The sequence below is a fragment of the Dermacentor variabilis genome, chromosome 4 (genome assembly GCF_050947875.1).
Source record: "Dermacentor variabilis isolate Ectoservices chromosome 4, ASM5094787v1, whole genome shotgun sequence".
In the NCBI taxonomy this organism is placed as follows: Eukaryota; Metazoa; Arthropoda; class Arachnida; order Ixodida; family Ixodidae; genus Dermacentor; species Dermacentor variabilis.
The window spans coordinates 149,151,744-149,175,784 of record NC_134571.1 but is presented as its reverse complement, the minus strand read 5'-3'; the positions used below and the strand labels follow the sequence as shown (position 1 = coordinate 149,175,784).

General features: G+C 46.2%; 1 protein-coding gene across 1 annotated transcript in view; it reads right to left on the bottom strand.

Moving 5' to 3' along the window:
- Nucleotides 1-24,041, bottom strand: part of LOC142579895 (soluble guanylate cyclase 88E-like) — a 124,678-nt gene that overhangs the window by 17,182 nt on the left and 83,455 nt on the right. Inside the window, exons 9-11 of the mRNA XM_075690567.1 lie at nt 21,024-21,170; nt 11,300-11,446; nt 5,932-6,088 (exon numbers count right to left, since the gene is read on the bottom strand). Coding sequence (XP_075546682.1) covers nt 5,932-6,088; nt 11,300-11,446; nt 21,024-21,170 — 451 coding nt within the window. The remainder of the gene's footprint in view (nt 1-5,931; nt 6,089-11,299; nt 11,447-21,023; nt 21,171-24,041) is intronic.

The following is a 24,041-nucleotide window of genomic DNA, read 5'->3' as shown; positions in this document are numbered from 1 at the left end:
CTAATGGTACCAAGACAGTTTATACCTCAGCACGCCTCCAGCTTCCATGGTTTATCTATATTCACTAAGGGCGGCTATCATCGCTTGGGCGTTGCCTAGTGGGTTCTCGGCAAACTGAAACTTGCGTGATCATATCCTGGGTGCACGGTCGGCGCCTTCTTTTACCTATTTGTCGTTCCACCGAGTGCATTACAGACACAAGCAAATTATAAAATAAATGCATTTTGAACAATAGTATTAGTCACTTTAATGTGGTTTATAAGCATTTTAAGGTTTACGAGATGTACACTGAATGTGTATTACACTAATTCGAGATTTATTACGACGCGCGTTATACCTCTAGGGACCGCTCCCCCTCCACTTTCCTCTGGATTCGATTAGCTCACTACCTGATTAGAGCGGCTAGCTGCGTGCTTCCGCCGCATTTCTGAGCACAGATTGCTTTGCGCTTGTTTTTAGCAGTGGGCTTTGAACAGATTGCTAGTTGCTCGCGCTAAAGTACGGCTGCGAGCCGAAGTGAGCGTCAGCCAGCGCAGAAGTGGTTTGCCGCGCGCTTACCATGTAAGCCCGCAGAAATGCCGGAAAAGACTCATACGAGCAAAGGGTCATAAAATGACCCTTTAATTACTTTTACTTTGCGGTGCGCCTTCATACTGGTTAGGGCAGAGCGATGGCTTCTAACAACCGCAGCGGCCCATTCATCCCATTTAATAATGGTCCACGGTTGAACATCGGCTGCTATAATTGGGCCTATCTTCGCCGCGTCTCATCGGTTGACCTTATAAAGCCGCAGTTCCCCTGTGAAGTCCATGGTCCACGATCTGCAACACCGCCGTAATTTTGGCGGCTCAGCGGAACGTTGTGGCCCATCACGAGGCGGCCTCGATTGCATTTTCGCTTGCCGAGAAGAAGGCACTCCTGAATTCGCACTATCTTCCCGAGCCCACCGAGTGGAAGTCGCGTCAGTAGCTCATCCCTCACGAACTGGTGTAGTTCCCCACACTGGTGTAGTTCCTCCCGTCGGTGATGGCCTGCTCCGACAGAGCAAGCAAGTGACCGGTCATCTCCTTCGACGGCTACACGTATACGCTTTAGCTCAGGCTGTAAAGGAGCCAAATCACTTGCCGCCTGGAGAGGAAAACATTCAGACACCCCAAGGGGTCCATACTGGTAACGTAGCTTCCTTGGCCTCTCTGCACGTGCAGTGAAGCGGTACCGTGTAACTACAAGTGCTTTGAGCACCTGTTGCACCCGAAGGCAGCCCGGCATTCATTCTGAGTCTTCCTATATAATGTCACCATTTCGCCTCCGCATGCCCAGATTGTTTAGCCTAGTTTGAACACCTGGTCCTCGCAGGTGCCCCAGTAATCTGATGACTCTGCCGGACCTGGTGTAGCACTCGAGCGCGGTGGACGCACAGTGCTTAAAGCCGGAGCGAGCCGTAGTGATTGCACTAACGCTTCCTCCGTAGCCCACTCACACCAATCTGTGCTCGGAAAGCGCAATTCGCAAGCCATGGCAACTCCGCATACGAAGGTCTTCGCCTAATTAGTCACACAGCTAGCGCACTGACGTTTTGGAAGGGCGAAAATGACGCTGAAATTCTACGTAAGTCATGCAAGTGAACGGGTCCAGACAGCCATATTGACGCTTGCTGCCGCTGGATGCGATGACCCAAGCTGCTGCTGCCGCCACCGTGTTCTCGAGTTCAACTTGAATGGGGAGGCTTCGCGCTGTACGAGTTGGACACGAAATCGCCTGTCAATCAAAACAATAGGTCACGCCCCGCGCGAGGCATGTAACTCTTGTGCGCGCATTCACCACGGATAGGCCACGCCCAACATATTTTTCGGCAACAGCGACACGCTACTGAGCAGAGAGCCATATTTTGACTGCCGAAATAAAACATGCACAACGCACTATCATCGGTGATATACTCACCACCAATACTAAAAACAAAGCGTCGACTGTCGCTGGCTTATGCTACATCTTCTCCCGGCTTTGAGGGCTCCACAACAAGATGTCCTTGTCTGCAGTGTGGCAACTAACGCATAGCAAATAATTATCAGCACGTCATTGTAGCTGCTTGCAAGGCCTCGACGTGCTTTGTTGGACAACGTTGTTGAGGAGCGCGTGGTGTTCTCCAACGACAACGTGTCGCAGCTGTTGTTTGAGATGGCTGCTCTGTCGTCGGTGATGTATCGGAGCCGCAATGCCACGAACACGGTCAGCGTCGAGAATCGCTCGCTTTTCTAGAACCAGTGCGGTAGCATTTCTTCATCCCCAGCACCGCGCAGTGAGCAGTTGCAACACCTTCCTCCGCTAGAAGTCTCATTTCATAACTACACGCCCTCAGCTGCCAAAATCCGATTGCTGCAGTGTCGTAACGATACCTATCTACGATTGCTGCTAGCTCCACCAGGGGCAATCGGTAAGCACCTTGGATTGCACAATACACTAAAATACTGCGTATATGCGCACAGAAGCACCTTCACTGGTCAGGCGATGATAAGCGAAGAATTGCGTCACTGGACACCACGGTCTTCTTCACAATGCATATCGGAGGCTTCGCGCACGCAGATGAAGGGGTACATCTTTACTGTGCTGCATCACTATGGACCCTAAAATCATGGAGGGAGGGAAAATTTAAAAGAGAGCATTATGTCACGCATCCAGTCTTGGCAAGCGAATGCTCCGTAAAGCCCATACATTCACTCAGTGATGGCTCAACACATGACGTCTTGCGTCGATATCACGGACAAAGAATCGAGATTTGCTGAAAAATTTGGTTCCTAATAGCAGCCCAATAGGCAGTAGTTTTTCTTCGGTGCGCGCTTGTCCAGCTGCCCTGCCATGGCTCTGCCTGCAGAGCGAGAACACTAAAAGCAACCGCGCACTTTGACGAGTGATCACGTGTTTGACCAATAGATTTGCCTTCAATCGCGCTGCACGATGATCCGTTCTTTTTCCTTTCTCCATAAATAGTATACCGTACCGCCCTTCGGCAGCGACAGCTGTTACTCCCGTTTCCATGTCTATAGTGTCGGTTTGAGTTGGTAAAGCGGCGGCCTTAATAGCCTCACCTGCGGTGAACAGTCATTCCGTGGCGCTGCGTTTACATTGCCGTTATGTACAAGGAATGGTAAGATCGTTGTCATCACTGACTTTAACGAGAATATCACTGCAGTTCCCCTGGCGAAGGCTCAAAGTATGAACTCCCTCGTGCGTGCGACCCTCTAGAATGTATCCATTTAAGCTTTCGCCTCACTGTCTCCACTCGCGGCAAAAAGTGTAAAATTTAATAACTCGCTCGATATTCGCTTGTCATCAGAAATGTGTAGCATTAAAAAAAGCATATTTTAAATGTTTGTTACTTTATTTGTTGTATTTTAACGTATTCGATTGAACGAAAGTGCAGGTGAAAGAATGCGCTGCATTTGCACTGTTCGCATTCGACTTCGGATAGAACGATAAAGCCCGGAAGTGGAGGCACACCCTTGAGGGCGCCTGAGAAAGGCTGCTCCCGACAAGTGTGCAGATCGAGAGCTGGACAATCACGTATCGCTAAATTGCGTTAATACTTAGATACCAATACGCAGCGCTGGCGTGTTTCGTCGCGCAGACTTCTGTGCTTGAAACGCGGAAGCGGTGTGCCATGCAGGGTGCGCTCATCTTTTGATGCCCGTCTTTTACTCGACATTTCTACATTTTTTTTCACCTGCTGTTCTTGCGCGGTGCAAGTTTTTCGCTTCTGGTATGAAGTGGTGCCCATCTGTGCCTTCGCGACTCCGGCTTTACCAGGCGCTCTACCTCAGCTGCATTCAGTGTAGCCTGCCAGTTTTATCAATGTGAGCCCGTTCTGTGGGCGTACGCTTTAACATGTCCAAGCAGGAACGCCGAGATGTCCAGAGGTTCCACGTTGCACATCAACTTATGCTACAATTGAAGAAGCTCGCGTCACCCCTAAGCCTCTCTTTCTATGATGTCAACTTCTTAGAGTATTCCTGCGGCTGCTGTGCCATCACCCACGCCACCTCGTACTGACACTTCTCGACCCACGGCCGGATGTTGGGAGCCATTATTAGCCAATAAAATGTCTCTCAATTTCCAGAATTTCTAAGAAGTCGCGAAACCCTACCGTGTGTCTCAGCCATCTGAACTTTCTGTGGGCCTAGTTGGTGCATACTTGAGAGATATATTTAAAGCGCAAATAAGAGACACGGCACAAAAGGAACTTCATACACAGGACAGGCGCTACTTTCAAAGGTCAGTTGAAAATAGCGCCTGTCCTGTGTATGACCTTCCTTTTCAGCCATGTCTCTTGTTTTCGCTTTAAATATACTTGAATACATGTCAAGAAGTATGGCTTGTTGGTGAATCTATATACAGACGGCTCATCATGTGCGTCAGGTGTGGCTTTTGTCGTGCTTGTGCATCAAGTCATTTGCCGGTTTCGTCTGGGTAACCAGGCTACACCAACATTCACGGAACCAGTGGCAATCAGAGAGGCAGTTGTGCGCTATATTTCGCGACGGCCTCCTTTAGTATGGACAGCCTTCAGTGACGCAAAATCGATTCTCTAGCTACTTAAGTTGTAATGAAAAAAAGCCCTGACAGCGCGTTGGCTCTTCAAACTGCCGTGCTATCATTCTTGCGGAAGAGAACCATCGCCACATTACATTTCAATGGGTTCCCAGCCATTGTGGTGCACACCGCAACGAGCTGACCGATGCCAAATCAAATAGGGCATTCGAAGAACCACAGCCACTGCTTGCAATTCTTTTTCAAGAGAGGACGCCAACTTCCTTGCCTCAAGTGTCACCGGAAAAACGACAACAAAGCACTGGGACAATCTGGATAATCGCCACAGCCGACTCCGAAGATTGTACCCTACTATGGAATGTAGGCTACCACCTAAAACTCAACGCAGCTGTGCTAGTCACCTGCGCGGACTTAAGCTGGGGGTGCTGTTTACACGCGGGTGCGTGCACCTCAAGCTCCGCATCGAGCCTCCAGACTCTGAGCTATGCTTTGTCAACGAGACTATACGCCATGGGCTCCGTGACTGCCCTAAGACGTGGAAGAGTGACAAAAGTTGAGCAAGCACCTTACGCACCTCGAGAGCCTGCAGCTGTCGGTGGACATTATTTATTCCCCGGGCCAGACGTAAAGTCGAGTTTAAAGGCCATCCACGCCTTACTTGAATTTTTTAAAAGTACGGACCTGCACTGTGAGTAAACCAAATTGTTTGTCAAATGTTTTACACGCTCCTTCTCTCGTCCTCGTGACTCATCACGGGCCTCTTTCTTTCCTTTTTTGTTCCGTCTTCCGCCAGCGCGGAGTAGCTGGTTAGAGGAATGTACCTGAGGTCGACCTCTTTCCATTTCGTACCATAAAATGCTTGTCGCCCTCTTTTTTTCGCTTTGTATTTTCTGGAGCTATCTGGATGTGTACAATTGTGTGCGCTCCGCCCGAAATATCCGCACTGCTTGTCGCAAGTTGGTCGCTCGTATGTCTGCCAATGAATTTTTTTGGGGGGTAAGCAATAACGATCCTGAGTGTATTCGTTAATCCCATAAGCACACTCAGGAAACACGTGTGCGAGGAAAACATGGCGGCCTTGAAGCTGTAACCTCTGCTGCCATCCCCCCCATCGCAAGGAGCAACAAATAAAGCTGACCTGTCAATTCTTAATTGCGTACTAGAGACTCGCTCAAGCTTTTCATATAACCATGCCACACATAATGCTCGTCGGCTCAGGCTAGTAAGAGGCAAGTGGAAATCCTTTGCACAAAGCTGATGACAGTGCTTTGCCTAGAATAATGATTACAGTGATGATGACGATTCATATCCAAGCACCAGCAGGAGGCAACCGTGCTGCCTCCTTTGAATAGCAGCCGATGATAAACGATGCACGAAATTTTTACGTACCAACGCGTATCTTGAGGCTCTTTCCTGTAGAGGGATCCTTAAGGTCGCCTATCACTTTCACCATGGCAAGTCCCATATCGCAAATCCTCTCCGAATGGTTCGGCTCCGGCTCAGGAGCACCGGATACCACCATGTACGCGTCGCCGATGGTTTCCACCTGGTGGAGAAAAACGTGAACACTAGGTCATCAATAAATGCAGCTCTTTTCTTGTGCATTGCAAAAAAAAAACAATTTTCGTCTTTACCGCATTATGCCAACAGACAATGAAGCTAAGGAAAGCACCTGCCCCTGTGAGTATAAGCTGCTCGTGTTATTGCTCCTAGGGGATGGTTTACTACATATGCACTAATACCGACGAAAGTGGATGGGATAACAGTCGAATTCACTGAGTATTGCACGCAAACTGCGGAAGATAGGTGCTCGGCTCCCACCGGCGGTATGCTGTTTTTTCATCCACTTAGATTTCTCATTACCGTCTAGTTTGTACACTCCGATCAAAACATCAAGTAATCCCCTGTGCTCTCCTGCACTTTAATAACTGCTTGCATTATACAATTGGGCTGAACAAACAACAGAGCACCTCGCCTTCTCTTCTTATCGTGGTCATTTGATCATCAAATTTGTTCGTCTATTGTTGCATCCATCCGCCATTGCAAGACTTCTTTGACTACTTTATTATCGAGAACCACGCTGGCTGCCTCAAACCAACAACAACACGTAGCACACACGGCGAGCATATAAACACACGAAGAATCTACTCGCGCAATGTGCGTTCAACAGTGTCAAAGACAGGACTTATAAATTCGAAGCTCCTTATTGTGCGATGAAGTGACAACACTCCCTGCGCACAAAATTCTAAACTCAATTTGGATGCCACCGCAGACTTCTGCTCCTCCTTAAAGGAACTGGCAGTTCGCTTGCTGGGCCATTGTTGTGGAGCTGTGCCGACGGCGATGGCTTGAGTTGTGAATCTCTAGTAACAACGATGTCAGATGCATGTGCTAGTTCTACTTCATGGTTTGAGTACTAAAGACGGACCATGTCTGAGGGTGGCAGGTGGTCTACGTGCACAAAGCGCACTTCGTTTCGCACGTGTAGTACCTCGGCGACGACTTCAAAAGCACAACTTTTCCAGGCCACCAGGTCACATGTCCACGCACTTAGAGCACCGCCACACGATTACTAACACCAAAGATTTCCGACTGGCCTCTGCGGTAATACTCACAGTCCTTTATTTTCGTAGTTTTAACACCCAATGCATATTTCACGTATATACGCAGTAATGACAAGAGGACCCACAATTTCCTCCGAACAGACAACTTATCAGGCGTTTAACCAGTGAATGTGTGGGTCGTTGTAAGGTAGCAAAATACAAAGTTATTTAATCTCTTTCGCAGTGGCCTTGTAAAGCCCTTCTCTGTACCTTCTAGCAGCTGCTTGAGCAGTACTTTCTATAGTTGCTTGAAGTTCGCGCTTCGCAGCCTTGTTTGATTTCGGAAGGTATGGCGGTGTCAGCGTGTGCTTGACTCCATTTGCATGAAGGAAATCTTTAAAACGGACTGCTCGCCACTGCGGCCTGCTGTCACTACCTTGTAAGGAAAACTATACGATGCAAGCAAAGAATGCGTGGCTTCCAGCGTCTTCATGGCGGTTGTTCCATTCACGATTTTAATTTTCAGCCCGTGCATCTATGGCTGCAAAATGGTTTTCCCTTTCTCTCCCGCGAAATTTAAATGCACTCTCTCCCAAACATTTTGACACACTGGCCATAGTGACAAAGTTGCTGCTTGTGCTAAAGCAGAGATAGTCTGGAATACTTGAAGTTTTTGTACTGTTTCTTTGTTGGCCTCGTCCATGCACGGCCGCCATCCCGTTTAGCTCGCTAGAGCTTTCATTGTACAAATTTGTTGTTCATGCAGCACCTGCAAGACAGACCCTTGCAACGACACTGGCACAACAACTCCATTGGTCCATACAACGCACCGAGAATGGTTTCAGCTACTCGGGGATTGCATTGGCTCAACCATGTGATGTCATGCCCCGCACAGCATGTAGCGCTTTGTCACTTCTCTTTTTACAGCTAACATCCTTTGAAACCAAGCGCGACTCATTAGGTGCCGAGATTATAAAACTTTCTTCATAGCGGTTCTCGTTGTCCATGTCTGGCCGCGGCAAGCGAGACAATGCGTCTGAAGAGCTAATCATTGAGCCTGATTTATGCCTAATTTGTAGCAATAAATCACAAAAATTGCTGACCAGCGGTGCACTGTTGCAGTAGGCACACCACTGCCCTGCTGTTTAGGATAAAACAAAATTTTTTAATGGCTATTTATCAATCACTGCACCAAAGAATCAGCCATACAGATACTTGAGAAACGTTTTTACGATAAACATGATACTTAGTACTTCTTTTTCAATTTGTGCTTAGTTTCTCTCAAATGCCGACGAGGACTGTGAAGCAAAAGCTACAGCATTTTGATCACCGTTAGCAAAGTGCAGTAACAAAGCATCCAAACCACACTCAGAGACACCACAAGTAACCGTTTTTCTGTTTTGATGTCAGAAAGCAGCAGAACCCTCTTATTGGTTAAAATTTCTATGTATCTGCGGGATGCCTCGACACAGTCACGTTACCACTTCCGTTTAGTTTATTCTCATCGCAAGTACTTCAGTGGTTCGAGCACTGTGCTGAAATTTAGCAAAAAAATTCCATAGAAGACAATCAACCCCTAAAAGTATTTTAGCAGGTTGCGTTAGTTCGCCATTGTGCATATTTAATTACTTCCATTTTTTCGGCTGTGGTATACTTACCCTTCTTGTCGATCTCACGGCTCAAGTATTTTATACGCTGATGAAAGAAGCTATATTTTTTTTCAGTCTTCATCCCCATTCCCGTCTTTTCTTAGGCATTGCAGCACCCGCTGTACTCCATCGCAATACTAAATGTAATTATTCCAAGTGATGACCACGTCATCGGGGTTGGAGGCAGTTGTCGGCATATTGTGCAGTATTAGGTCCACGACTGCCTCGTACATAGCGGATGCGCATGCTATGCTATAAGGCAAATATTCAAACCTAAAGATGCCCGTGTGCGTGTTGACAGTGAGGAGTTATTGCGATGAGAGTGATAAGTTCTAGCTGCAAGTAAGTCTTTAAGAGGTCGATATGCGAAATGACCGCTCCCCCTTGCAGGAATGCAAGCATGCCTGCAGGCAACGGCCACGGGTGAGAATGAACTTTGATTGTAGAATTTACTCTCGCACGATAGTCACCACAACGCCGAACTTGTATAGTGTTCTTTTTTAAAACTACCACGAGGGGCGTTGTCCAAGCACTGTGCCTCGCCCTATACATGACTTCAGCTTTTTCTAGCTTCGTCAATTGTTGCTCAACCTGCTCACGCAGAACTTACCACACTGGTCAGGCTTTGCTAAACACGGGTCGTAGTTTGTCCTTTAGAACAATACTTGCTTTAAAACCATTTAGAGACGGAAAACCCGAGTCAAACGCATCGAACACATCGCGAAATTTCTTAGACTACGTTTCGGGTGCCTTCTTCGAAGTGCCTTCTTCTGATGCTTTCAAAGACAAGAATTCAGGCCAATTGAGCTTCATTTTGAAAGCCAATCTCATACAATTAAACGTGGGTATTCCAGCACGTTGATTTTCCAATGGTCAGGGGCAATTAAAAGAACTGTTTCTGATGGTGCACTTTTACGTTCATCACACCGACAGTAGGGAGAGTTCTAGCATCTTATGCCGCTAATTTCACGTTCGCTTCTCTGAAGTAGGCAATGGAAAAATGTTTAGCACACTGCACTTCGCACATAATCGACACCGCAGCACCCATGTCAAATTCCATAGGAATTAATTTGTAATTTGCTATAACTTCCTTTACAATGGCGGGCGAACCCTTCTGGTTCGCGTGACACAATGTGCGGAACTCATTATGGCACCTTTCCCGTTTTACACTGCGAAGAACCTAAGTCTTGCACATTTTTGCAATATAACGCTTTTTCGTATACCAGAAGCAAGCACTGTCGAGAAACAAGGAACTCGTGACTGGCAGCTTTCCTCCGCACTAGTGACACTTTGTTTTTTTTTCCTTGCGACGAATTCATAAACTACTTTGCTCTCCTGCTCTTAAGCTTCGGCGTAACCTCTTTCGCAGACATTTTGCGCTGTTGTGTTGCTCGTTGTGGCCAGTAGGCGTCTTCCATTCCTGAAGAGTTTCATTTGGCGTTAGGCTGCAGCATTTCTATTGTGTCTTGCATCTCCGCTTCTATTTTTCTCATCGTTGGGCATAGCCACCAACCAACACCGTACTGCAGCTGTGTATAGCTCAATGACAAGTCAGTCTTGCAGATCATCGCTGACGAACGAGCCAAATTCGCGCGTTGCCGCTACTTCCTTCAGTTCGACTACGGATTCTTCGACATTCTCCTGGGGCTCCCTCTTGTGCTGGTTGAAGAGGCAGCCTTCAGTGACAAGCATGCGGTTGGGGGCATAATTCTTCATAAGGACACCCGCGATTTCGGTGAACGACGCTTTCGTAGGTGTTTCTGGCAAGAGCAAGCTCCGAAATCAATAGCACTAAAAAAAAGGGGAAAAAAACTTCGCTTCTTCTCTTCGTTTGCAGCGGCGAATAAATAAAAGCGCTCTAGGTACAACTGGAAGTTGCTGTTGTCCGGCCGCAATTATGGCGGCTTCCAAACGGTAGTGGTCGTGTTCCCATTCCGACGTGCCTATTTTGGCAGGTAAAAGCCCGGAACTCAGTTTATACAATATAAAACGAGTTCACCACTGAGCAATGATTGCTACTTTCTCATTAACCCACTCTCTTGGTGCATACGAAGACAGAAATAGCAGGTGAGTGTATTCATTTATTCAATTTAACTTGAGGTTAACTAGAGAGGTTAGCAACTAATGGTTAAATTGTGGGGTTTAACGTCCCGAAACTGCGCAGTGGAATATGAAGCACGTGGTAGTGCATGGCAACCGACCAATTTGCGCAACGAAGGATTTTTAACGCGCACCTTACGCATGGCACACGAGCGTTTTCGCTTTACGCCCCCCTAAGAATGCGGCGATGCGCCCGCAAATTCAGCGCGCTCCTCGGGCTCTGCACAATTCTTTAGTCACTGAGCTATTGTGCCCAGTCAAAGGAATTATGTGAAAGATATCATTATAACCTGTCATTGAAATGGCATACAAATCTGTTCGTTCTATAAAACAGTGACGCATAACCACAAACAATATCCTATAAAGCACCGTGGCTATACTACAACGGCAAAATGCCTTTTTTACGCATAAGCACTTCACCTCAAGCACTTTGGTCATTAAACAAAAGCATGTTGTGAGACGTACCTTGTAGACACCATGCTTTTCAGTGAGCTCGTCGAATAGGGAGTACATGGAGTTGAGCATAGAGACCACCTCCATGGGAGTGATTCGGCTGCAGATCTCCGTGAAGGAGACCACGTCGCTGAACAGAATAGTCACCGAGTCGAAGTACTGCGAAGCAGACCGCCGAATGAGCCACACTTTTAATACCCCTGTGACCACGGCGTACTCAAAAATCGCGCGCGCCACATATTCTCCCCATTTTTGTGCAGTAGTGGCAAGGAATAGACAAATAACGTTAAGCTCAGGATAAATTTTGCAAGCAGCATGCATCCATCTTACTTCTGAGTGAACACTATTGCTGCAGACGACCGCTGTGGTGTACGCACGACTTTGTCTGACGCTTGACGCTGAAGGTGCTTCGGCTGGCAATTGCGGCCAATAAGTAACTTGTGCATGTGATTCGGGCAGGTAACTCAATTTTTTTTTATAATAGGGCGTAGCACCACCTAGTGTAATATATATAGGTATTTAGATACTCTCTAACTATGATGGCGTAACGTGAACAAAAATTCATTCGGCCACCATGACTTGCCTTCGATAAAGCATGTATGCATGAAATAATGTAAATCTGACACATATATTGACAGTCCCTCATAGTTTCCGAATGAAGGGATTCAGCGCGCTAATTGTAGTTCAATGAAGATATCCTAAAGCAGCGCTCACACAAGCGCGACTTTAATAGTACCTCGGCGCTAAACTTCCGCATGTAATTAAAGATAAACGAACCCAAGTAACGTAGATCATATTCTAGAAATAGACGATAGGCAAGCGCCACGAGCGCGCTTCTACGTCCACCTCGTGTGACCCAAGCAAAATGGCAGACCTCTGAATGGAGTCGTCAGCATGCCGACTAGTGACACCATCTCTGCCGTGCTCCGCTGCCCGCATCGTTTAATCTTTAAAAATGCGTGTCTTGACTCTAGCAGGGCTGATGACGGGAACGCGGCTATTTTTGTAGGGGCAGGTTAAAAGTGGGAAGAAGCCGACCTATGGAATTTCGCATATGATTTCTTGCAATGTCGACAACACATACATATTGTCATAGTCGGCGATATATTAGCCTTTGATTTCTTATTACGAACATTTTTTCTGGTAGGTGCTTTTGGTGGTGCAACACACCTGATTTCTCGCGAATATTGGCGGTGAAGGTTGCATTTTTTTACCAATAAATGCAAGCGTCTGTCATCAATTTTCACGTATCCCGTCATATTATTCACTACATATAGCATATTTTCTTGCATTGGTCGTTATACAGCGTTTACTCTTTGCATTTACCACACCAGAAAATAAGCAAAACCGTAGCCAAGTAAAGTGTTCATGTGTGGAAGCTAATTAACAACAACAACAACAGCAAAAAAATAAATAATACTGCGCTAGTGGTTTGTAAACATACTTTGCAAAGAAATAGTCTATAGCCTTTGCTGTTTTCTTCTTTCTTTATCTTCACCATCTCACTCGCCCGGAGTAAGCATATATTTTTAGACAATAAAACATTCTAACTGAAGGTACGAGTGGCACAAGACTTTCGCCATCTATATCTGTAATAAATATGACGACATCAGCTGGTTCGCAGTTTGAGGATTTAAAATAGGCTAATGGGGGGGAGGGGGAGCGCGACGTCATAGTGGACGTGTGCTTACAGTTGAGAACTGATACTGGGCTATGCGTTGAAAATTCTCCCTTATACGGCTTACCAACAATAATTGGATCCGATGACCGATGTTCATATCCTGGACAATGATGTTTATCAGGTAGTGTTCAAAATAGGATAACCAGTGCTTTGGGAAGCCATAGACCAGCCGTAGAAACGAGTGCTAGAAAGCGTACCAAGGAGCTTGAAGTTTTGGGCACACGAAGCCGCTTGGGGCATGCTGTTTCTGGACATCCCTGTTTTCAGGAAACACAACACGGAAGCCCGTCCATGACTCCGTCAAAAAATCTGCGCAAGAATAGCTCAAAACTAAGCTGCATTAGTGGTTGGAGAAATAGCGCAGGCACCATTGTAGCTCCCCCCTTAATTGAAACAGCGCTTTCCAAGCTCTTCCCTTTAGGACGATCCCGCCGAGATTGATGGATCCATGAAACAAGGCAGACCGCACTACTCACTGAAGTTTGTGTTTCAAATGTCGCGAAATATAGTTGGGAGTTCTGTGTGTACTAAAAGAAATAAACAAGCCAGCGCATGTCTCGAACGCTTAGGCTGCATAATGCGGCCTCGCAGAATTAATCAGTGCCAGTTAATTAGGCTAGGATAGATAGGCAAGCACAGTTTTTGCCAACCTACTCTCGAACGGCGAGAATTGCAGGCAGCGAAGCGCGCCACTATAGCGGCCTTGACGTGGGCGGCGGGTGTTACGTGCGCATAATCAGCGCGAGAACTTTCGACGAGCTTAACGAGCATCTGAGAACCGCTGCACTCGTTAAGGGCGTGTGTTCAAGGCGGCGCTTTTAGCGCTTGATGGCCATCCCATGCCTTGCTCTCGTATGCAGTTAACCGATATTACAAAATGCCGCGGTTAACCCGATACTCGAAACTAAAGCCGCTGTTGCGCGTGCTCATTTCGCGGTCTTTTGTCTTTATGCACTCGGTGCGGCCGTTGGTGCGTAAACGGGGGGGGGCAGCGTTGCGACATGTATGAGTCAAGGATTCAGTAGCCCGTGTCACTTGATCTCCAGTCAGAGTGGCGTCTGGCGTTGCTAGGCAGCTGCGACGCTCATCCTTGGCCTCAGGCATTATGACTAGCGTTTCTATGTGGCTAGGTGTCAAAAATACAGCCTGGACAAATGTGCTGAAAACTGCTTCCACTGGCATGGAAACAGTGTTCGACACTTTCAAATATTGCGCAATAGATTCAGCGCCTGATTACCACATGACAATGGCCCATTAGAGAGGGAGTGCGCATGAATGCTATGCACGAATAACAATGATGTTACACCTGGCTAAACTTTCGCTGAAGTGATGATTATCTTCGTTATTTATGCCAATGTTTTCTGGCCCAGCGAGCGGGAGGAAAACACTGTTTGCGCTGTGGCCTCACCAAGCTGATACAAATTGCCGAAGCTGCCACACAAAGAAAGAGTAGAGTCAATCGCTTAAATTGTTTGAGCTCTTAGGGGTCTCCGATATTTAATGAAAACGCCGATAGTTCACGATCTTTGCCTCTCGATTTACGCGTGCTGTACTTCGCGCGATGAGTGTCGCACACTTTTGTTTGGCGAACGACTTCAACACAAGCTCTTGCCTAATGCTGAAAGCCCGTTTAACCCGTATTAATGAAGGTGACGTTGAACATGGTTAAAACTCCGATAGACAATAACGCCTCGGTGCCCTGTGCACGGGGGTGCCGTTGGAGTTGGAGCCACATTTTAGTGCTCGCGTCTGCCTGCTTGCGTCAGCTCAGCCATACATCTGTTACCGGAAGACAGGTGTCGTCAAACGTAGGGGACTATTGCAACTAGTCAATATTACCTATAAGTGTGACGCGCTGCACTCGCTTATCAAGACATGCCGCCTATAAAGGAGAAACCAAGAGCTTGGAAGCTACATGTAAGGGGAAAGAAACAAATGCCCAGGAAGCCTGTCTTTCCAGGTTATCTCCCCTGCCCTTCTTTGCATCCTTTAAACAAGCTGGGTCTCGGTCATTGAAAGCGCATTCCCTACTGTAATTTCTCTTTGAAAGGCGTTTTTAATGCCCTGAAAATCGGCCATACATCAACTTGAAGGCATCGTGTTCAAAAGCAGTAAAGTATTGCGGACCTACGGCTTGACAGTGGAGGCGGTGAAGGCCTACCCTGTGGGCAGGGATGAGTGCTTGTCAGACCGCGATAACGTAGCTGGTTGTCCTTACATACCATAGGTATAGTTTAGCTTGACGTCAAGAGAGCTGGTAAAACACGAATAAAAATATCGCCCTCTTCAAACCTTTACAATGCACTTGTATGTGTTTTCTCGAACCTTTGTACGCTATATGTAGGCTCTTCTGAAAGTGAAGAAAAACCTTGAGTAACTGGTTGGTTCGTGATTACTTTCGGGGATTGCTACGCTAATGCACCTTAAAATGGGACACGCAGAAATACCTAATTTCAAACTACAAATGATTTATTTAAGTGGGAAAAAAAACCGCCCTGATATCCTTGCGGTGTAACCGACACAGCTGGACAGGTGTTGCGCATGTGCTGAGGGCAGTAGAAAAGTGTGCGCGCTTGTGTTGGCACATTGCATGCGATAATAAGAACAATAACGATGTCAGCAATTTACACATCAAAAGGTACGTGCATTGTGCCACAGAAGTTTCCTACAGGATTCAAGTGACATGTGAAAAAAGATATATTGTGCTGAAGGAAAAGCAGAGATGTCGAATGGAGTTAGTCGAATTAGGCTGCTACACACGACAGGAAAAAGAGCAAATACGGGAAGAAAAGACGGGACGAAGGAAGATGGCGACATATAAGAGGGCTGCTAGACGCACGGTCTGGCAGTAGTGCCAATGCGATGGGCACGCATCGACGCTGTGAAAATGTTACAGAACATCCATCGGTGAAGATTGTTGTACATCTTGTGAAGCGACCACTGGTGTTCAAGATGTTAGTATTCTGCATTTTTTCTCTTTCCATGTATCTTCATGCGTGGTTTTCATTTCTTCGCATTAATGCAGTAAGTGCCTACGATAATCTTGTGAAAGGCATTGCAGCTGAAAAAGTTTTCGCACTTGTTATTTTTTTTTTATTCTCCTGCATTGTCTACGCACAGATCGTGCAGATCTGCAGGTAATTGAGTTTGGATCAGTCGCTCAACAAATACGTCTCGATCAATCTAACATCATCCGCCACTCTTTTGTAGCGAAACAAGAATAAGAATGAAATACTTCTTTACCTGAATGTCATTACCTATGCAGCAAGCAAACTTCCTTACAGCTGCACTGAGTTTGTCTGCACACTATTATGGGTACACACGAAGCGTTAACGCTTCCGCATGCCATAGTGCGTAGCACAGAAGGAAGCTTACGCCCTTCCCCGCTCCTCCCCTAAACACATGCAGCCTTATTTATACAGTATACTCACTACACTCATTACTAGGTAGCAGATTCGAGAGAAACTTTCCCTGTGAGGCTCTTCTACTAATTGCCTATTTTTTTTTCAAGGAGTCTTCTGCTTCGTTGCTGCCCGCTTTTGCGCGGTGAACATTTTGGTAATTCTAATCTTGTACAATTAAGCAGACACAATCTATTCTGGTTCTTAATTTTATGGACTGCTCCAACTTTGTGTGTTGCCTCTGAAATGAGCCCGCAGTGACACTCTGCGATGCTCCATAGCGCAAGGTCTGCACTCCGCCCTAGCTGCGAAGCGCACAGCTAAGGGCCGTCTCGCAAAGGTTATCGCGTTCTGCTCAGATGTAGGCATGGTCCCAGTGGCCTCCTTTCGATTCCCCCTGGTAAGGCTATTAAGTACAGCGCTATTGAAACAGACGCGGAGCGTTACACACAGACGACGCAGCACAATGCACGTGTTTTTTATAGTTATTTTTTTCTACTCAGTCGGTAACGCTCGCAATGTGGCGTGAAATCCGGCTCTAATTACTATCCATTCTGTCTGCGGCTTTTTGGTAAAGTTTCACTTTTTGCTACCGAAAAAAAAAACAGGAAATTTGCGCTATATTTCATTGATGTTCTTTTAACTTTTGTAAAGTTTTGTATGTGCTTTATTAAATTTATGTTGGTTTTCAGTTTACTTTCGATTTCATATGACGCGGTCACTTAATGCTGATAGCGTCGCATTGTGAGCAAGAAGTGTCGGGTTCGGTGCCAGGGCAGTGGCCGCCATATTTCGATAAGGGGCGGAATGCAAAAAAAGGTTCGCGTGCCGTGCTTTTGGTGCACCTTGTGGAAATCTGGGTAGTCAAAAATAATTCCACAATCCACCGCTACGGCGTTCCTAATAAACCAATGACTGAGCAGCTTCGTTACGTTAATGGCAACTATTTATTTTAGATATCAGCTTTGCCGCATAAATCAAGGATTTAAAAAATCACGAATTGTTCTCAGAACAACCCACATGTATTGCAAACATTATTTGGGTGCTGTTGCTGGCAAAAGTTAGCAAGCCAAATCCATTCTGCAGCCGCAATTTGTGTGCACAGGTAAGTCCTCAACGTGCCCCTCTACGTCAACTTTGGTGCACCTAAAAAAAAAATCCTCGCAAGATTCAAACGAATACGGAGATGTTCGCTGCAGCATCCCTTAGACCCCCTTTGCCTCATCCTTCAGATACTATACAGAACACACGTGAGAAAGATTTAGCTGCGAATTTAGTGTAACCGAAGTAATACTGAATACCTCAAAAACCCCTATTCTCAAGCAGCGCGTGTTGGCGAGACAAAAATACATCAACGTTCGGAATGTGTGTTGCAGCAACGATGCGTCCGGCATGTCGCTACCACCGAGCCTGCTATGCCGACTTCAAGGAGCGCGCTTCCATTATAACAGCGGAACGAAGGCGAGATACACCGAGAACGGCGCGCGTTCCTTCGCCGCTGGCGCGTCGGGTGGCGCGTACGCCAAATTGCTCGCCTGGACTTGGCCGCGATATTGAAATCTCGGAGCAAGGTCACGTACGCAGGGCGGCAACAGCCTGGCGGCGTCTCGGTGGAGAAGTGGCAAAATAGGGACGGGGCGTGAACTTGCGGGGCTTAAAAGCTCCCGTGCGTCACAACCTGCGCAGGTTTTCTTCCGGCGCGCGCAGCCACTTCAGACGCGGCAGTTGAACAACTGTCGGCGATGCGCCCGCCTTAAGTGTGTAAACAGAACGAGGGACTACCGGGGATGGCGGCGCACTGGCTACCGGTTTGCGACCACGGAGTTAGTATAACTGAACTCCGACGGAAATGCTCCGCGCAGCCCCAGTGTATGGTTTCCCCAACTGCATGGGCGTCATACAGTTGGCGAAATTGTCAGGTCATTTTTATGGCTGCGAGCTGCTGAAATCACTGCCAAACTTGGTGATAGTGCTGATTATTGAACTCAGTTCGCTGAGAGATGACAGCTTGCAGGCGTATGGCCACCTCATCATTGTATTTGGAACGATTCCGGGAATAAATCATGTAACAACCACGGCTGTTGCACAGTCTCCTCTGTACCGTGTGGCTGTTAGTGTTTCATGCGCAAGGAAAATCCAGTTTGTCATCCAGTCTACTTACTGCTGCAAATAACGTGGACGATTGATTCGCGTCTGTGGACATGTCGGAAGTCAAGCCTGCCAGCAGGGTCAGCGGAGATTAGCTAAATTAAGATGACCAGCGACATCACCTTGAGCTCCAGGGAATAAAGACTGCCAAATGAAGTAAAAGTGATTGGAGCATTGCTCACCTATGTAGCTCAAAGATTTCCTTAAAGTTGGTAGCTGTAGTATAAAGCGATTGCTGTCGAGTCACACAAATTATCATTATTGCCCGATTCTTTCGTGCTTTGCATTGTCACAGCATTGTAGTTTCATGCTAATTTGTGCGTGGTATTGATTAGTGCTATAATGCAGCTACCAGAATTTGGCCACTGCACACTTCCGTGACTTGGAGGGAGACGATCATCAAGCAGCAGTTATAAGCACGGTCAAGTAAAAATGCAAGACTGCCTTTTTTTCTGTATCAATAAACAAACAAACAGCACCTCACCAGCTTTTGTTCAATTGGCTTTCGTATACCTAATTAATTTGTCAAAACATGCGACAATAAAACGTTCTTTAATCGGCTTAGGGAAAACACGGGGAATGCAGGAGATGAAAATTCAAGACGATGAGCAAAGCGAGAACAAGGTGAAAGCAAGAGACAACGTTTCGCCAAGTGGACTTGTCTTGTTCAAGGCGACCTATGCTTATACGTGGGACAAGAAACGCAGATGGCGCTCACCGTGTTCCTTCATCTTCCGTCGGTAGAAATCATACGTCGCTTTGAAGAAGACAAGTCCATTCGTCGAAACGTTCGCTCCTGCTTTCATGTTGTTCTCGTTTTGCTCATCGTTTTAAGCGGTTTAGTATCACTTGTGTTGCTCGGTTTGTGCGTAAGGGTGATTCCAAATCATTGACTGAGTGTTGTTGCGATTGCTCACAGATTTCGACAATGTATCGTTACACTTTTTGAACATGTTTGAATGTTCTAGTATTCTTTCTATAAAGTCTCTCTCTCTCTCTCTCTTTCTGTGTTGTGGTCATCTATTTAAAGAGCAAGTAAATGCACACCACACCTTCCAGCGCCCCAAATGTTATTGATCAGCACATATACAAAATCAACTCTGCACACAACCTATACTTACAGCCTTTGTCAAAAGTATACGGGCTAGTCGCCGCCGTCACCATATATGGCGTTCAGCTGTGTGGTGCACTTGGTCAAGATTTAATTTCAATTCCCAAGTCGTTGAGACTAAAGGCCCTTCCTTAAGCGGACCGTAGTAAGCCTGGTTATCGCAGGCAACGCAGCCCATACATAGCTGACAAAGTGTGTACGCGGCATGACAAAACTACCATTTGGAATTAGATTTTGAACTTTTGCAGCCAAACATGACCTTTATTCTAGCCATCTGATTCTGACGGCAATTGTACTAGAAGCAATTAATGAAGCCGCCACGACGGCTGTAACAGCTGCGTCCTTGCAGTTGCTACTTCTTCGTCAAGCTTTTCCTCAAGAATTAGCTATTGCTCCTTGTTCCTGGCAAGCAGGTGCCCCATGACCTCTAAGGAGCTACATCCACATGGAGCTTTGTGCTTCTCTCAAAGAGCGGTTCTATCAAGATTCGTGAGTTGTTTACTGTTTTTGTTCGGATACATAGATCACTTTGCAAACGACCAACCGGAAATTATTTCTACTGAGGATATGCTTCAGGGGCAATTCTCTACTAGGTACATCACTAACATAATGGAATCTTTGAATCTTGTCATGCTAAACTGCAGACTACTACTCCGCCAGCCATTGCACTGATTAGAACATCAAATTTGGCAGATGCAAGGAGCAGCTGGATAAAGTCTACTCCGAGGCGAGAAAGGTTACATTGGTGTTACTTGTGAAAATGAACAGTGTGATGACGTACCAGATGGTTTACATGTCGTGTTTAAACACGAGAACTAGAATGTGTAATCGGCATATTAACAAATTTGTTTGAAGCAATCAACATTAGTATGTTTGGGAGAGAGGCTATACCTAATTTAAAGCATCATGGTAACCTGGTTACCATTTAAATGTATTCGCCTACAAAATACTCTCCAAGGGAAGGGGAAAGTGGAAGAAAAGGGACCTAGCACAAGCAGATCACGAAAGGTTGAAATAGAAATGCGAACACAGCATTGTATCTTGATTTCACTGTTGACTAGTTGTATGGCAAAGATTTGAGTTCGAATGACGGCAACAGTTTATGAATACAGCCAAGCATGTTTGGGAATAATTGACACCTGATACACGATAGACTTGCTCTGATTATTGAGAATTTCAGTGAGAGACGTCGCAATAAGATGTGACTTCTCGAAATATGTAATAATATAGGTTGCGGGGAATTCTAACTTAGAGCAATAATATTTGAAGTGGTGGAGCACGCCAAACCATGAGTGGTAGTCGCGTCAGCCTACACAAACATGAAGAGGGAAAAATTACCTTCTATTGCGGAAAATAGAGCGAGGCGATGAAAAGAAGTGTCTTAGCGTTACGCACCTGGCAGGTGTTGACAGAGGTCTCTCCACTTCGCAGCTGGTCAGCTACTGTTTTGGGGATCATCTGGTAGAGTAGCTCGTCGGTCCGCTTCATCTCGATGTCCAGCTTGCGCATGGACTCCTCTAACTGACGGCTCTTCTGGAGCTCCTGCATGGAAAACGAAAAATATTGGTATCCAATACACTACACACAAGTAACTGCCGTATCGACGTGGCATAGGACTTTAAGGGGTGAATACATAGTTTAGAATTTCATAGAGGTGAATATCTTTTTTAGGGAAATATTGTTTCTCGTACTTTAAAGGCGAGTGGTGCTTTTAAGGAACTGTGTAAATAATGCTCCACTTCTCAGATGCTAGTATTAACCGGTACCTTTTGTAATGTCCTCTACTTAGCAGCGCTAATCGAGAAGGACTCTCTTCGTATAGTACTTGCGGAGCGTGGTGCCCGAACTTCTGCCACTACATGACACCACCAATAACCGTGTATAAAGAGTACTTCAATTAATTGCATTTTCTTCCATACACCACATCACTTTTCGATCTGTAACTGCAACGAACAATGTGCCGTTGCTTCCCAATCTGATGGTAAAACCAGTGTGCAAAGTGACACAGAGCAACCTGGGCATAATTGTCTGCAAATCCCTGTTGAATGCCTGCTACATTATGTTCCATGGTTGTTCTTTTGCGGAAATACTGAATTGCCAAAAAGAATCTCTCTTTTCTCACCTGAGTGCTCCTTTTTCGAGGCGAACTAGCCAAACCCTTAATGTAAACGAGCGCATGCAGCAATATACAAATGAATAACATACACGAGTCTGAACTGGTTGGCATCTTTCAGAGTCGTGCGCAGTTTCTATGGAAGCGAAGACCTGCAGCTGGAACATGGGACTATGGAACCTGCACTAAGCACGATGTGTGTATGATGAGCACCTCTGATTCAAATTTGCCTGGCGTCAATTGCCATGATGCTGAAGAGAGAGGACACCACAACCGTTCATGAAAGTCTGTGTGTGGCGTTCGCATGGAGAGCGCGGATCGTTTACAGGTACAGGACCCGGGAACTGTTGTTTGCGCGAGCTCCCAGCCACACGTCGAAGCGCTGCGGTGGTGCCCTGGTTAACGTTAACTAGGCTCTCCGGCGCGGTTCGTATTGGGGTGCAGCTACACAATGCAGTTGCGCTAGGCTACTGTAAACACGGAAGGGCTCGACGTACCACATTTCTCTGACTGCGCGATTGAGTTACCTTGGGGTTTTACGGGCGTTGCTAAGGCAATTAATAAATTTTTGGTCAACCTCTGCATCTCTGCGTCACAGTCATACATGAGCTAAACAAAGCCACAGTGCTATGACCACGTGGGAAGTGCAGTGATCATGCTGCAGTAGGAGCTATGATTAAAACATGCTGCATGCTGAGTAAGTTTTTATGGTTGCATGAAATCAAGTAATTATTTACACCTACGCTACTCGAATAAATCTCACTTGTCTGGGAGTAATATTTTCGATCTCAAATTGACGTGGTCAAATGTAATATTCTCTAAAGTATCAAGGAAAAGTTACATAACGCTGTAAAAATAGGGGAAATGTCACTTTCTAAGTTTTATCATACACTATACTAATAGAGATACGCGCATGCAAACTAGTAAATCGCGGACTCGTTGCAGTGCATCTTGAATTCAAATTCTTTTATACTTCTACTTTTTATAGCCACTCAAAACAGGATATTCTTTGCAGCCGTAAGCATTAGCGTGAATGGGGGAAGAAGCTGAGGAAGTAGCCGGTGCGTGAGAGCTCTTGCGTTGAAAAAAGCACGCTGACACAACATTTTCCTTCCTCGACTTATATGATTCGATGTGACCAGCAGCATTTCAACCCATAATCGGGAATGATGCCGCAAAAGCTCCAGCGCGAAGAACAACAATGTGTGATAACGTCATTAATTTGTGACGACACACTTGTTTTATTTCAAAACGGGGCACCAAAAGATGGCCAGCCGAGCACAAAACAAGCGCCACGGCACATGATAATCAGACAGCCTCATAGATGATCGAATGGGCTCGCATTCCCATTGACATGAATGCGCGCGAAAGTTGTAAAGAATTCGTTGGTTAACGAACCCACGTGCTACACTTTCTCGCCGCTGTCTCTGCCGCTGCCATCCGAGTCGCCATCGGCAAGTGAGGTGAACGATTTGCCACGAGGCGTATTTGCCGCTACTATGAGTTAACAATCCGCGCTGTTTTAACCTACTGGAAATCAACAGCATGAAAAATGAACGCCCTGTAAGCAACGACGGGTACGCATGACATAGCATTGAATTGTCACTCTACACAGCAAATTACGAGTCAGTCACTTGACTCGCAAGTGCTCTCCCGCCCTGTCACGGAAGCATTTTTTTTTCAAGCTCCTTTTGTCATCGTTACCAAGACACGAAATTTTGATGGAAACAAGGCAGAGCCATATGTCGAGAATTAAAGCAATGAAACTCTTCAAAATTGTGTTTTCATGAACGCTACGGAAATATTGGGAAGTCTAATCAGCACTGATGTATTATTAATTATTTTGGTTCATCGAAGCTGATGCGAAGTGTCCATAAAGAAGGCTGTTTTGAGTCACACCAAATAGTAACTGCTGTGCTGGCAATACTATGTGTTATGGAAGCGCTCTCACTGACGTTGCTGTGAAACACTACCGCACATAAGCAATCGTCGATAGGGGAGCATTGCAAAACCATACACTTCGGTGCAATATTGACCTTGCACAGTCTATCTATTCTCTTGTTCTCTCTGTAGCTAGCCTGCTATCCACCTTGGAAATGCGGCGTCAAGTTGTGACCAGCCTATTTCTGTTGTTTCAACTCCGTTCAACTTTTCTTTCTTGCTCACTCAAAAAAAAAGACATGAATGTTCTTGTGCAAACAAGGCGACAAGTTGAAGCGTCTGGGTCCTTATATTGGCGACAGATTGGTGGTTGGCGAAAATTAGACCAAACGCGGCCTGCTATCTCGTAGACAAGGTTG